The sequence below is a fragment of the Salvelinus alpinus genome, chromosome 6 (genome assembly GCF_045679555.1).
Source record: "Salvelinus alpinus chromosome 6, SLU_Salpinus.1, whole genome shotgun sequence".
Classification (NCBI taxonomy): Eukaryota; Metazoa; Chordata; class Actinopteri; order Salmoniformes; family Salmonidae; genus Salvelinus; species Salvelinus alpinus.
Window position 1 is genome coordinate 41,229,601 of NC_092091.1, and position 16,420 is coordinate 41,246,020.

General features: G+C 42.0%; 1 protein-coding gene and 1 long non-coding RNA gene across 5 annotated transcripts in view; one reads left to right on the forward strand and one right to left on the reverse strand.

Annotated features, from left to right (window-relative positions):
- Positions 1–16,420, reverse strand: part of LOC139578704 (rho GTPase-activating protein SYDE2-like) — a 90,064-nt gene that overhangs the window by 60,847 nt on the left and 12,797 nt on the right. For 3 of the 4 annotated variants that reach the window (XM_071406654.1, XM_071406653.1, XM_071406652.1), the window contains exon 2: positions 1,670–2,410. The exons of the other annotated variant lie outside the window; for it this stretch is intronic. In XM_071406654.1, coding sequence (XP_071262755.1) covers positions 1,670–2,410 — 741 coding nt within the window. The remainder of the gene's footprint in view (positions 1–1,669; positions 2,411–16,420) is intronic. 4 annotated transcript variants of the gene reach the window in all.
- On the forward strand, positions 8–1,675 carry LOC139578707 (uncharacterized). The gene is made up of 3 exons (XR_011675597.1): positions 8–291; positions 488–1,005; positions 1,167–1,675. It is a non-coding gene; the product is annotated as an uncharacterized lncRNA (long non-coding RNA).

Sequence of the window (16,420 nt, forward strand, 5' to 3'; positions counted from 1 at the left end):
GATGCGTTTGAAGAGATTGATCTGTGGTGTAGCATCTTGTGTCTATAAAATGAGCTGCTCGTTATGCGTAGATAATCCTTTCTACTGCATTTTTTTCGAAACATAACGTTAGCCATGGAGAACTGCAAATATGTTGCTACTGCTCTCAATAACATTGCTGCCCTGAATTTGTCAGGCGCTATCGACAAAGGTCAGAGGGAAAAGTTGTGATGTACTACTTTCTGGAGGACGATCGTGCCATGCGGACTCTGACTGAAAATGAATCAGACGATGAGGAAATCCCTGATTTAGGTAAAAACATGTTTTAGTGATGTTCTCAGAATGCCATTTAGCTAGCTATGACAATCGGTTTGCATTGCAAGTTAAATCTTGCTGTTAGCTAGCCAGCTGAAGTTTGATGGCTGGCTTGCTAGCTAACATAGTTCATACAATCTCAGAATGCAATTTCACATCTATTGTATAATAATGCTCAAATTTGTATCTCGAGTTTGTCTTTCAGCATCAGTAGAACACGCCTGACTCTCCTCCACCAGTCATACAAGGAGAATGGTCTAATGCCTCCCATCAAAAAGAGAGCTGGCCCAAGCTAGCACTGATTACAACTGAAGCATGAGGCCTTGTAGCAAGTGGTGAACTTCAACAACTACGCAGAGGATAATGCAATTGCATTACCGGAGGTATGTGTAGTTGGGCTCTCTTCCTTCAGGAATCTGTGGAGAAAAGTGCTGCCCCACATCTCAAGCAGTAAGCCCAGTACAGACCTGTGCTTGCAGTGCCAGAGGTTAAACTATCAGGTCTTCATATCTGCTAGAAACTCTTAAGTCAGCCAAGCCGAGGAAGCAAGAGCAGCATCTCCTGCTTGTTCAGAGTGAGCGGTCTGTCTACCAGAAGATGGTCGTTGACTGCAAGACCACCTGTCAAGACCTGCAGTTGTCTCTGGGGGCCCCTACTGAACCAGCAAACAAAGACATCAGGATGCATTACAGCTTTGATTTTGCTCAACAAGTAACATTTCCTCCTTTATACTGATTAAGGACATAGATGGGTATACAGTCCCAAAAATAAATATATGGGAGGTAGGCAAATACCTTTGAGCTGTGTAAAGACAGCTTGACAAGGGTGAGACAAATTATAATTCATTATCTTCATGTTATTGTTGTTTGCAGGTGCACTATCCTTCTGACACTATGCAGCCAGGTCCCATCTACTTTCTAACTCCTTGCAAGTGGGGCTTGTTTGGTGTCTGCTGTGAAGGAAGACCACAACAAGTCAACACTTGATTGATCAAGGCATGGTCATCCAGCAAAGGCAGCAGCGCAGTCATCAACTACATGCCCCATTTCTTCACCAACTACAGAGTTGGGGAAACACGTGTGGACCTGAATTGTGATAACTGCAGTGGCCAAAACAAGAACAAGTTTGTGCTCTGGTATTGTGTCTGAGTAAACATCATGTAATATTTATAAAATATTTTGATCTGGACACTTTCTGTTCACCTGGAACTTTTCCCTTATTGTAGTCTACTACCACTTTTAGTCTTAATTATTACTACACTACTCACTGTTTAGCACATGACCTTACATTTGAATCCTTAAAGAGATGGGTGGGGCTGGCTGAAGAGGGTGTGAACAATAGGTAGACCTATAATTCTAGAGAGCATGTTTTTTACCTGTAGCTGTGGCTCTGCTGGAACTGGATGGCCACTCCTGAGGTTTGCACGCGAGCAGCATCTGTCTTTGCAGATGTAGAGACGGCCCCATGCAACGTATGGCAATCCCCTGGTGACTCCGCTCTCCACCTCCGCCACCCATGCTCTCCCCCACACCCTCCAGGTTATGGCTGCATCCCTCAAGTGCCCGCCTGACCCCAACCTCCTCTCCCCTGCTGGGCCTCCTCTGGGTCTGGGGGACGTGAGGATCCTGGGTCCGTGTCTGGACCATCAGCCTGACCTGGGGGGTGGGAGTGGGTCTGTGGCTGTGATGCAGCTCTGGCTCCTCATCCTCAGGGATGGGGTTGTACCAGATCTCCCCCTCATCGTCCGCATCATTCTCCTCAGTCGGTTCCACACACCTGGAACGAGGCGCCACACGGGCGTGGCCCATTCTAACGAGGGGCAGGTGTAGGCGGAGGGGGTGGGATAGGGTTGGCCCGGGAGGGTTTAGATTCTCTGGGGAGGGGCTTAGAGGGGGGAGTGGAGCTTGTCCGTGTCCATTGTATTCCTCTGCTCCCAGAAGGTACTGGGGGTCGTCCGTGGCGTGATGCGGCCTCCCAGAGCTCTGCTGGAGCCAGTTACGTTTCTTGGAGACAGTGATGGTGTTGAGCGGGGGTCTCCATAGCGACGTCTCGACAGCCTTGCCCCTGCCCACATCAAGGCCGTTGGAGAAGGAGGAGTGGTCATTTTTTATCAGAGCTGCAGGAGAGAGAGAGACGTGTCAGACTGTAGAGCAGGAGAGACTGAGGCTGCATCTGAAATGGCATCCCATTGTCTGGTCAAAAGTAGTGCACTATGTAGAGAAAAGGGTGCCATTTTGGACGCATTCTAATACTAGTATCTCACGCGACCATCTGCTTACCTGTGCCTCTTATACAGGAGCCCTAACACACAAAGAGATATCCAGGCAACTATCACTGTGGAAATTGTGGAGGCTGTTATATAACCCTTATCACCACCTGTTGAATCATAGCCTCCCACTTGTTTTCTAAAGCCAACATTTGATTAAATGATTCTATTTGCTTTGGGAGGATAACATTGTGTCTTTTCTCTTTCACACTCAACCACAAACACACTAATCGAAAACCAAACACGGCATCTCTCCTCACGGCTCTATTTCACTTCTGACAGTCAGAATGAAATGAGTGTTTTGTCAATATCCTCTTCTGCTCTGCTATATTTTGACCAAACAAACTTTTTAATTACTACGCTACAGGCCCTGTACCGTACTGGCACATTTCACTCCAATGACTTCCCATCTCGGAAATGTCGGCTTGGGGAATGTGCGAGCTCAAACCGAACAGGCGATAACAAAGAGAGACGGGATAGAGTCAGAGCGCCTCAAACAGAGCGGAAAGAAAATCAGAAAACCCCCCGCCGCCATGACAGCTGTGAAAATAGAAGAGCGAGGGATCAAGAGGAGGAGGGGATGGAGGGATGAGAATCATGGTTGGGGCGGTTGAAATATACTGAACAAATATATAAACACAACAATTTCAAAGATTTTACAGTTACAGTACATCTGTTGGTCACAGATACCCCCCCAAAAAAGGAAGGGTTGTGAATCAGAAAACTAGTCAGTATACCGGTGTGACCACCATTTGCCTCATGCAGCTCAACACATCTCCTTCGCATCGAGTTGATCAAGCTGTTGATTGTGGCCTGTGGAATGTTGTCCCACTCCTCGTCAATGGCTGTGCGAAGTTGCTAGATATTGGCAGGAACTGGCAGAGCACCCAAAAATGCTCAATGGGTGACATGTCTGGTGGGTATGCAGGCCATGGAAGAACTGGGACATTTTCAACTTCCACTAATTGTGTACAGATCCTTGCGACATGGGGCCATGCATTATCATGCTGAAACATGAGGTGATGGCAGCGGATGAATGGCACAACAATGAGCCTCAGGATCTCTTCATGGTATCTCTGTGCATTCAAATTGCCATCAATAAAATACAATCGTGTTTACTGTTCATAGATTATGCCTGTCAATACCATAACCCCACCATGGGGCACTCAGTTCACATCGTTGACATCAGCAAACCGCTTGCCCACACGACACCATAAACGTGATTTGCGGTTGTGAGGCCAGATGGACGTACGCCAAATCCTCAAAAACGACGTTGGAGGCGGCTTATGGTAGAGAAATGAACATTTAATTATCTGGCAATAGCTCTGGTGGACATTCCTGCAGTAAGCATGCCAATTGCATGCTTCCTCAAAACTTGAGACATCTGTGGCATTGTATTGTGTGACAAACATTTGAGGGATCTTTTATTGTCCCCAGCACAAGGTGTTCAATCAGCTGCTTGATATGCCACACCTGTCATGTGGATGGATTATCTTGGCAAAGGAGAAATGGTCACCAACAGGGATGTAAACAAGTTTGTGCACCAAATTTGAGAGAAATAAGCTTAGTGTGTATGAAACATTACTGGGATCCTTTATTTCAGCTCATGAAACATGGGACCAACACTTTACATGTTGCATTATATTTTTGTTCAGTGTAAGTACAGCCAGTGGCAATACGAACATAAATAGGAACTGATAAAAGGTGGTGGTGTGGTGGCTTCTGGCTTGATATTCCTCAAAGGGTTCAGAGAGTTACATCCCCATTCAACGCAACAAGAGAAGGGGTGTCTGTGTCTGTACAGCTCGCAGCTCTGTGTGTACAGTTTACCTAGCAGATAGTAAAAAAGACTCTTACAAGTCGCAAAGTAAATAACCCTGCAAATCATGCAAAGATTGTCTGTCTGACAGGTCCTGTTTTTCTGCTGGTAGTGTTGACAAGCCATGGGCTGATGAGCAGATGCTGCCTGCTGGGAGAGAAAGAGAAAATCCGACAAGCTGGATCTGAGTGGGCTGGATCCTGCTGCAACGCGCATGGCATGGCAGTCTTCTCCTCTCTCAGGCTAGATGAGCTCTCCACAGGACACGCTAATGACAAGTTCCCGTTTCCTTAAGGAAATAGATTTCATGTCAGCCAGTCTACAACCACCAAATTACAGACTGGCATTTTGGGCCTGTAATCGAACCCACAAATGCTGATGCTCTAGATGCTCAACTAGTCTAAAGAAGGCCAGCTTTATTGCTTCTTTAATCAGAACAGTAGTTTTTAGCTGTACTAACAATTGCAAAAGGGTTTTCTAATGATCAATTAGCCTTTTTATAATTATAAACTTGTATTAGCTAACACAATGTGCCATCGGAACACGGGAGTGATGGTTGCTGATAATGGACCTCTTTACGCCCATGTAGATATTCCATAAAAAAATAAAAGCCGTTTCCAGCTACAATAGTCATTTACAACATTAACAAAATCTACACTGTATTTCTGATAAATGTTATGTTATTTTAGTGGACCAAAAAAATTGCTTTTCTTTCAAAAACAAGGACATTTCTAAGTGTCCCCAAACTTTTGAACGGTAGTGTAGTCTGTGTCAGAATAAATTGCTTTCCATTTCTTTTTAACCAGTACAATCAGGAATATAAGAAAACAGATATCACGTGGCCTGTAAAGTTGCGGAGTTCTCTAGATTGAGACTAAGATGCTTTTGTGAGTATGTTTGTGTGTGTGCGTGCATGGACTTCATGGTGAGAGACTAGAGCTCCACTGGGATAAGTTCCCTGAAATTAAAAAATAAATAAATAAACCTCTGAGCTAAGGCTTGGGTTTCTTCTTCTCACATCGACTGACTGCATTTTATTAACTCTTAAAGAAAGCAACTGTTGACTTTGGAATAATTGCTGCCATCTACACTACCCAAATCCCTTCAACCGAGCCTTAAAGTGTAAAGTTCCTCTCACCATAACAGATGTTTTTTTGGAGTTATTGAATAATTTCATGCTTCCTGAGAAAAAAATATTTCTGTGATTCTCTATTCCTGTGATTCTCAGTCCCTCCACTGAGGCCTATAAAAAGGTGGTCGGCCCATGGGCCGACAGTTGCCCATCCCTGGTTTGAATAGAAGCCACTTCATAATAGGGCTGACCCTATTTAGTCGACTGGTCGATTGTTTGGTCAATAGGCTGCTGATCGACCGAGATTTCTTAAGTCGAGCAGTAGCAAAAAAATAAAATAATAATAATTAATAATATTCAATATAGTACCAGTCAAAAGTTTGGACACACCTACTCATTGCTGAATTTCTGTATTTTTACTATTTCCTACATTGTAGAATAATAGTGAAGACATGAAAACTATCCGTACATTTTTGGACAAACAGATCATAGCAAAAAATATTTTTTGTTGTTGCATTTCCCACTGTGTAAACACATTGCAAATAGGCTTGCAATAACTCCTGATAAAGTTGGGTAGCTGATATTCAGTGCTTAAATAGCCAAATTGATTAGTCACAGGAATCAAGACTAACAAAGCCAATGCAATGGCATATTTTACAAAAGGTGGACCTACCACATGGATGGGCTACACCCTAGTAAGCACGAGCAGAATTATTTTGGATGTCTTTTTTTAATCCTGTCTGCACATTGTTTTATGGTGTTTTATAAACAGTAGGCTACATACATAAAACTCAATTTCATGCAACACTGTAGGCTACACATTAGTAAGCACGGACCGACGCCTTTTAGACATCTTTGTTTGGTACAGTTCCAGACCGGCCTTGATTTCCACATCCACAGACATCACTTTTTGGTCCGACCAAATCTGAACTAATCATTCATGTCTATGTTTGGTTCAGATTTGGTGAAGTCCAGACAGGCCTTAGTTTCAATGTCCACGGACATGGATTTTTGGTCAGGTCCGGCTAGTCCAGACCAGACAAAATCTGAACCATCATAGATGTTTATGTTTGGTTCAGATTTTGTCCAGTCTGGACCAGACTTGATTTGGTCCAAACATAGACGTCTATAAATGACTTCTTTTCAACTTTCATTCAGAACCAAAAATAAGCCTGATTTCAACACCTGGAAATATGTATTTTTCAACATTCGGAAAATATACCTTTTCAGCTTCCTGGAAAATATATATTTAAAACATACGGAAAATACGATTTCACCTTTCATCCAGAAGCTAAATTGGACCTAACTTCAACATCTGGGAATTACGTATTTTAGACATCTTTTCAACGTCATTTTTGCTTACTGGGGGCAACATTTTTTGGTCTCACCTATGGCGGCAGAACGGCAAAGACCAGCACTGGCTATAGGTCAGGCACTATTGTGCCCTATTCAGACGGGATTTGTTTTTCTGGGGGAGGTCGGGTAATGTAATGATGTGCACGAGCATAAAACACCACATCTGTCATTTTTGTCACATCCGAATCTGCCACGTCAGTAATTTGATAAACACTTTGATGTTCTGTGGTGGTCGCTGAAGCAGTGAGAAAATGGGTGCTAGTCACAGTCACTCGCTGTCACAGTCACTCACTATCAGCACAATCAAATTAATTGCTGGTCGGACACCCTCAAGTCATTTGTGTGTCTTAATTATTTAATCAAACTGTGTGCTGAAAGCATCAGACAAACTCAGTGAATATAGTTGATTAAAACACATAGGATGTGTCAATATATGGAAAAATACATGTTCAAAAATGTCGACCAATCAAATGAACAGATGACTCTTTTGTCGGGGACAGCCCTACTTCATAATACACTCTGATCTCCATACGGGAACACACATACATTAAAGAGGGAACCACTTCAATTCAAAAAGTCTGACTCTGCACACTTCAAGAGAGTCAGAGTGTGCTTCGCCACATTATATTTACTACAACTAAGCAAGAAGCACGCCAGGAATCTGTTTACAGTGAGCGAGCCAGCAGTGTGTTTGCATTAGTTCAGCTTAAGCTCATGTCCTCTTGGAAGGGATGGTGTGTTTACTTTAGCTTGTGCTAAGTTCAGGGACTGGCCTGTTAGCTTTAGCAGGTGCTGAGTAAAGGAGATGTCCTGTTAGCTTTAGCAGGTGCTGAGTAAAAGAGATGTCCTGTTAGCTTTAGCAGGTGCTGAGTAAAAGAGATGTCCTGTTAGCTTTAGCAGGTGCTGACTAAAGTTCCACGAAATGAGTGCATTTTGTGTCTCTGATATTTAAATGTTTCATATGAATAAAGACTAGCTAAAGTGTCAAAATTCAGACATGTCCCTCTGTGCATCCTCTGACTTATTTTTTTGGCACTGTTACGGTCAACCTGTTAGTTTATTATGGCACTTAATATAGTATTTGTTTAATTTAACCTTGAAACAGGAAAAAGTGTTTTTTATTAAGTTGTGCTCTTTATGACAGAATGTTCAAATCAGGTGAAATAGAACAGGTTTTCACATTAACAGGATTCTAGACTGCGACCATACAGTCACATTTTGCGACTGTTTGACATGTCAAAAATAACTGTCATAGACTCCAGCCACCCAACCAACCCATAGACTGTGCTCTCTGCTACCGCACGGCAGTGGAGTAAAGTACTTCATTACAAATACTTTAAAAGTTCTACTTGTCGTTTTTTGGGGTATGTATATGTGACTACTTTTACTTAACTACATCCCTAAAGAAAATGACGTACTTTACTCCATACATTTTCCCTGACACCCAAAAGTACTTGTTACATTTTGAATGGCTAGCAGGACAGGAAAATTGTCAAATGAATGCACTTATCAAGAGAATATCCCTGGTCATCCCTATTGCCTCTTGATCTGGCGGACTCACTAAACACAAATGCTTCGTTTCTAAATTATGTGTTGGAGTGTGCCCCTTGCTATCCATAAATTAAAACTAATATTTTTACTCATGTATGACAATTGGGTACTTTTTCCACCACTGCCGTTGTGGTGCCAAATTCTTTCCATTTTTTAATAATGGATTTAATGAAGTTCAAAGTTTCAGATATTTTTTTATAAGCCAACCCTGATGTGTACTTCTCCACAACTTTGTTCCTGACCTGTTTGGAGAGCTCCTTGGTCTTCATGGTGCTGCTTGCTTGGTGGTACCCCTTTGCTTTGTGGTGTTGCAGACTCTGGGGCCTTTCAGAACAGGTGTAAAAATACTGAGATCATGTGACAGATCATGTGACACTTAGATTGCACACAAGTGGACTTTATTTAACTAATTATGTGACTTCTGAAGGTAATTGGTTGCACCAGATCTTATTTAAGGGCTTCATAGAAAATGGGGTGAATACATATGCACGCACCACTTTTCCGTTTTTTTTATTTTAATTTTTTTGTTGAAATAAGTTATTTTTTCATTTCACTTCACCAATTTGGACTATTTTGTGTATGTCCATTATATGAAATCCAAATAAAAATAAATTTAAATTACAGGTTGTAATGCAACAAAATAGGAAAAACGCTAAGGGGGATGAATACTTTTGCAAGGCACTGTAAATCCATTTAATATACACCATCACAATGAATCCATTATTTATTTTAGGCAGGTCTAAAGAAACATTATGATATGACGAAAATGTATTTCAGAAGAACAGAATAGCATCCCACTGGGCATATATGTCATTTCAACATCTAGTTTTGATTTACATTTGGTTGAGTTGTCAACTGAAGTGAATTCAACATGAAATCAACAAAACATTTCACCATGTCATTGGATTTAGGTTGAAAGTTAGGTGATAATAAGACAAAATGCCCTTATGTTGATGACTTTTTGCAAATCCAATTAGTTTTCCACATTGATTAAATGTCGTCACATAGATTTTTGGGGTTGAAATTACGTGGAAATAACATTGATTAACCAGAATTTTTCCAGTGGAATATTCTGAGTTGGCCTACTGGCTATTCTGAGTATGTATCTGGCTATGCACCATGCCAATGGCAGCATAGGCAAGTTAATTTAGCAGACAAGATATGCTTATAAATTCCATGCCATTATTTCATATTATATAATTTTAAAGTAAGAAGAATATAACTGAACATAAATGAATAAAATAGAAAGGATATTGTTTAGAGGTCGACCGATTATGATTTTTCAACGCCGATACTGATACCGATTATTGGAGGACCAAAAAAAGTCGATACCAATTAATCGGCCGATTTTTTAAATGTATTTATTTATTTGTAATAATGACAATTACAACAATACTGAATGAACACTTTTAGTTTAACTTAATATAATACATCAATAAAATCTATTTAGCCTCAAATAAATAATGAAACATGTTCAATTTGGTTTAAATAATGCAAAAACAAAGTGTTGAAGAAGAAAGTAAAAATGCAATATGTGCCATGTAAAAAAGCTAACGTATAAGTTCCTTGCTCAGAACATGAGAACATATGAAAGCTGGTGGTTCCTTTTAACATGAGTCTTCAATATTCCCAGGTAAGACGTTTTAGGTTGTAGTTATTAGAGGAATTATAGGACTATTTCTCTCTATACCATTTGTATTTCATATACCTTTGACTATTGGATGTTCTTATAGGCACTTTTGCCAGTGTAACAGTATAACAGTATAGCTTCCATCCCTCTCCTCGCCCCTACCTGGGCTCGAACCAGGAACACATCGACAAAAGTTACCCACGAAGCATCGTTACCCATCGCTCCACAAAAGTCGCGGCCCTTGCAGAGCAAGGGGAGCAACTACTTCAAGGTCTCAGAGCGAGTGACGTCACAGATTGAAACGCTATTAGCGCGCACCCCGCTAACTAGCTCGGGAGTTGATAGGCTTGAAGTCATAAACAGCTCAATGCTTGAAGGACAGCGAAGACCTGATGGCAAACGCACGAAAGTGCTGTTTGAATGAATGCTTATGAGCCTGCTGCTGCCTACCACCACTCAGTCAGACTGCTCTATCAAATATCAAATCATATTTTAATTTTTTTTATTTCACCTTTATTTAACCAGGTAGGCAAGTTGAGAACAAGTTCTCATTTACAACTGCGACCTGGCCAAGATAAAGCAAAGCAGTTCGACACATATAACAACACAGAGTTACACATGGAGTAAAACAAACATACAGTCAATACAGAAAAATAAGTCTATATACAATGTGAGCAAATGAGGTGAGATAAGGGAGGTAAAGGCAATAAATAGGCCATGGTGGCGAAGTAAATACAATATAGCAAATAAAACACTGGAATGGTAGATTTGACAGTAGATGAGTGTGCAAAGTAGAAATACTGGGGTGCAAAGGAGCAAAATAAATAAATGAATAAATACAGTAGGGGAAGAGGTAGTTGTTTGGGCTATTTATAGATGGGCTATGTACAGGTGCAGTGATATGTGAGCTGCTGCTTAAAGCTAGTGAGGGAGATAAGTGTTTCCAGTTTCAGAGATTTTTGTAGTTCGTTCCAGTCATTGGCAGCAGAGAACTGGAAGGAGAGGCGGCCAAAGGAGGAATTGGCTTTGGGGGTGATATACTTAATTATAACATAATAACACACAGAAATATGAGCCTTAGGTCATTCATATGGTAAAATCCAAAAACTATCATTTCGAAAACAAAACGTTTATTCTTTCAGTGAAATACGGAACCATTCCGTATTTTATCTAACGGGTGGCATCCATAAGTCTAAATATTCATGTTACATTGCACAACCTTCAATGTTATGTCATAATTACATAAAATTCTGGCAAATTAGTTTGCAACGAGCCAGGCGGCCCAAACTGTTGCATATACCCTGACTCTGCGTGCAATGAACGCAAGAGAAGTGACACAATTTCCCTAGTTTAATATTGCCTGCTAACCTGGATTTCTTTTAAATAAATATGCAGGTTTAATAAAAATATTATAATATAATATATTGTGTATTGATTTTAAGAAAGGCATTGATGTTTATAGTTAGGTACATTCGTGCAATGATTGTGCTTTTTTCGCAAATGCGCTTTTGTTTAATCATCCCCCGTTTGGCGAAGTTGGCTGTCTTTGTTAGGAATAAATAGTGTTCACACAGTTTGCAACGAGCCAGGTGGCCCAAACTGCTGCATATACCCTGACTCTGTTGCACAGAACGCAAGAGAAGTGACACAATTTCCCTAGTTAAAAGAAATTCATGTTAGCAGGCAATATTAACTAAATATGCAGGTTTAAAAATATATACTTGTGTATTGATTTTAAGAAAGGTGTTGATGTTTATGGTTAGGTACACATTGGTGCAACGACAGTGCTTTTTCGCGAATGCGCTGGTTAAATCACCCGTTTGGCAAAGTAGGCTATGATTCAATGATAAATTAACAGGCACCGCATCGATTGTATTTTTTAATTTTTAATAAAGGGATACTAAGACAAAAGAAACGTGACAGTGTGTAAATGATAACACATTAGTGCAGGATGAAGAAATTGACTAAAATGCTGGATGTGAATGCTGGAATTAAACAATTAACTTTGAACAAATGAACAAAAGCTGTGTGCATTAAGGAAATAGACAGCTGGCTCAAATAGAAGTCTGTCTCTATTAAGTGCCTGTTTTGTTCAGTGATTTAAGCAAATAAACGCCCAGACTATTAATTTCAGTTTTACGGTATGTTGAGTGTAAAAGTCATCATTTGAAACTGCTCCTTTACGCTAGATTTAGAGTCATTTTTCAACTTTAGTTGTTGATGATACAAACCTTAGAATGTATTAGAAATCAAAACATATATGGGCTGCATGATGTGCCTAAATTGATGATTGGGAAAAAGTCACAAAAAAAGCTTGCACTCTGTTCCTTACTTCAGGCTGCACATGCTGTTCTCCCATCAAGTGAGAATATTCTAACCCATCAGACTATTCTCAATTTAATCTTGTCTTTACTAATATATTAAGTTAGTTTCGATTTAGAATGGGCCATTATCAAATGGGGAGGAACAGGAGACAGGAGCAGGGTGAAAAAGACATGTCATCCATATGCACTCGAAAAGCACTGGGTAGGCTACTCTGGTTTTACAGTGGAGCAATGTGCTTAATAATAGCAGCTGAGAAATAAATAGAGTAGCGGTAGACGCCTGGGATCATCCTCTTTTTAGTGGCAACTATCATATTCTGTAGCTAAAGGTAATGTGCCAGACTTGTAATTATTAATAAATGGCTATACAAAATCAAATGAACTACAACTGTAGGCTAACTATACTCTGTAGGCCGCCATACACAATTCATGAACCAACAGCGTCGCCTAGGCCTAGATGTTCTCTCCCAGGCTCATGGATATAAAGTTTGGAGCGTAGAATAAGGTAACCAGTCCATCCAGTATGCATATAAATTCAGTCCACACTCAAAGGCGATTACTAGAGTTAGCTTAATTTTGCAGTAGCTTCCTCCCGAATGGAGCATCGGTCTAAGGCACTGCAACGCACTACAGCCTGGGTTTCGATCCGGCCATGACCGGGAGCCCCATAGGGCAGTGCACAATTGGCCCAGTGTCGTCCAGGTTAGGGTAGGGCTTGGCCGGGGGGCTTTCCTTGGGTCAACACGCTCTAGCGACTTCTTGTGGTGGGCCGGGTGCCTGCAAGCTGACTTCGGTTGTCAGTCGAACAGTGTTTTCTCCGAAACATTGGCACGGCTGGCTTCCAGGTTAAGTGAGCAGTGTGTGAAGAAGCAGCACAGTGCGGCTTGGCAGGTCATGATTTGGAGGACGCATGTCTCAACCTTCGCCTCTCCTGAACTTGTTGGGTATTTGTAGCGATGAAACAACATAGAAACTACCAATTGGGGAGAAAAATGGGGTGAAATATAAATAATAACAAATCCCCCCAAAAAATGTACGTGGCCTATAGGCTAGACCAATTATGTACCAAAGACATCTTAAATCTATTTTTATTTTTTTGCTGTGCTTAATATGCGGTGGGCTATTAGGTTATGTATTGTACAATGGCACAATCATTATTTTAATTCAGGCTTTTTTGGGGGCTTGGGCTCATAAACTCAACAAAAAAAGAAACGTCCTCTCACTGTCAATTGCGTGTATTTTCAGTAAACTTAACATGTGTAAATATTTGTATGAACATGACAAGATTCAACAACTGAGACACAAATTGAACATGTTCCACAGACATGTGACTAACAGAAATGGAATAATGTGTCCCTGAACAAAGGGGGGAGGGTCAAAATCAAAAGTAAAAGTCAGTATCTGGTGTAGCCCCCAGCTGCATTAACTACTGCAGTGCATCTCCTGCTCATGGTCTGCACCATATTTCCCAATTCTTGCTGTGAGATGTTACCCCACTCTTCTACCAAGGCACCTGCAAGTTCCCGGAACTTTCTGGGGGAATGGCCCTAGCCCTCACCCTCCGATCCAACAGGTCCCAGACATGCTCAAATGGATTGAGATCTGGGCTCTTCGCTGGCCATGGCAGAACACTGACATTCCTATGTTGCAGGAAATCACTCACAGAACGAGCCGTATGGCTGGTGGCATTGTCATGCTGGAGGGTCATGTCAGGATGAGCCTGCAGGAAGGGTACCACATGAGGGAGGGGGATGTCTTCCCTGTAACACACAGCATTGAGATTGCCTGCAATGACAACAAGCTTAGTCCGATGATGCTGTGACATACCGCCCCAGACCATGACGGACCCTCCACCTCCAAATCGATCCCGCTCCAGAGTACAGGCCTCGGTGTAACGCTCATTCCTTCGACGATAAATGTGAATCCGACCATCACCCCTGGTGAGACAAAACTGCGTATCTGCCTTACAACAGGCCTACAAGCCCTCAGTCCAGCCTTTCTCAGCCTATTGCGGACAGTCAGCACTGATGGAAGGATTGTGCGTTCCTGGTTTAACTCGGGCAGTTGTTGTTGCCATCCTGTACCTGTCCCGCAGGTGTGATGTTCGGATGTACCGATCCTGTGCAGGTGTTGTTACACGTGGTCTGCCACTCCGAGGACAATCAGCTGTCCATCCTGTCTCCCTGTAGCGCTGTCTTAGGCGTCTCACAGTACGGACATTGCAATTTATTGCCCTGGCAACATCTGCAGTCATCATGCCTCTTTGCAGCATGCCTAAGGCCCGTTCACGCAGATGAGCAGGGACCCCGGGCATCTTTCTTTTGGTGTTTTTCAGAGCCTCTTTAGTGTCCTAAGTTTTCATAACTGTGACCTTAATTGCCTACCGTCAGTAAGCTGTTAGTGTTTAACGACCGTTCCACAGGTGCATGTTCATTAATTGTTTATGGTTCATTGAGCAAGCATTGGGAAACAGTGTTCAAACCCTTTACAATGAAGATGTGTGAAGTTATTTGGATTTTTACAAATGATATTTGAAAGACAGGGTCCTGAAAAAGGGACGTTTCTTTTTTTGCAGAGTTTATATAGGCCTATGCATATGCATAAGCTCCAATATATTTATAGATGTTCTACATGAGACGTCTTAAACGCTTTTAATTAATCATCACCTTTCAAAGCGGTGTCTATTTCGTTGTTTGGCTTTGAACCAAGATCCACAACAACCATGTTTTCCACTCAGTTTCAAGCTGTTGTTGAACTTCTTTCTTAAAATTGATCCGTCACAGTGAGGTCAAACAATGTAGCCTAACGATACGTTTTAAAAGTATAAAACTGTTTTGATGATAAGTGTTTGATGTGATTTTCGAGTGCATTTGTATTATGAGAATAAAGGGACTAGAGCGCTGAGTACCAGGCCATTAGTGAGCTGGCGGGTCGTTAGCGAGTTGGGTACTTCCAACGCATCAGTGCCATTCATGTACAGAGCGAATAGGAAGAGATTACCGCGACTCAACGGTCAAGTAGAATTTGACTGCGGTCATGAGTCATGACTGCCGGTGTGGCAGTAATACGGTAACCGCAACAGCCCTAGTCTTAGCTCAAGTTGATTTAGAGGCAGCAGTCTTACAGCCTAGTGTGAGTTGAGCTGGTCACTGCAGAGCTGTCTCCTTTAAGGGGTCTTTCATAAGAGAGAGGGATCGCGCTCCAACACGTAGAACATTCCAGACCACAGCTCCTCTAGATTTACAGCCTTCTCCTAGACCTCCATCACACACGGCACGGCACCACCTTCCCCTAACACTACTCCTTCCCTTTGCTACTATCTACTGTACCATCACACTCAAACTGTAAACGCATATGCCCTTCATATCAACATACGATACTTTGAAAATAAAAATACACTGGTTGTAGGACCTTTGCCATGGAGCCTCAAGCAGGAAAGAACCAACTGAAAAATAACTTCTGCGTGTTCTAGAAAAGTTACTCCTATCATCCATCAACTCAGTAAGCTGTGTGAGAACTAAAGAAATGGTGAAAAACATTTCAACTGGGTCAACCCCAACACCAGCGTGTGAGCGCAGTATGAGTGTGAGCACGGTGTGTGTGCGCTGTCTGTGTGTGTGTGTGTGTGTGTATACCCTGACACGACCCCAAGATAACGGTAGTTATCCTGAGGCTGCCTTCGACCTGGGCTGCTATTTGGCGTGAGAGTCTGGTGACCTTCCCCACCAGTGTCCAGCATGGTCTCCACACACACACACATACAAACAGACAGACAGACACACAGTGCAGGCCAATTAAAAGTCACGCAGAGTGAGTGCTGTACCCCTGTGTCTCAGAGAGTGTTCTTCCTGCCCAATGAACATTCAAGACCTTAGGGGTAACAGATGGCCTGGTTAAATAACACACTGGTGTGTGTGTGTGTGTGTGTGTGTGTGTGTGTGTGTGTGTGTGTGTGTGTGTGTGTGTGTGTGTGTGTGTGTGTGTGTGTGTGTGTGTGTGTGTGTGTGTGTGTGTCAGTCAGTCCTCTTCCATGCAATCACATGACCCTGCCACCCTGTTGCAAGGGTGAGAATTGGAAACAGTTTCACCCTCCTGTTCAAATAGAATT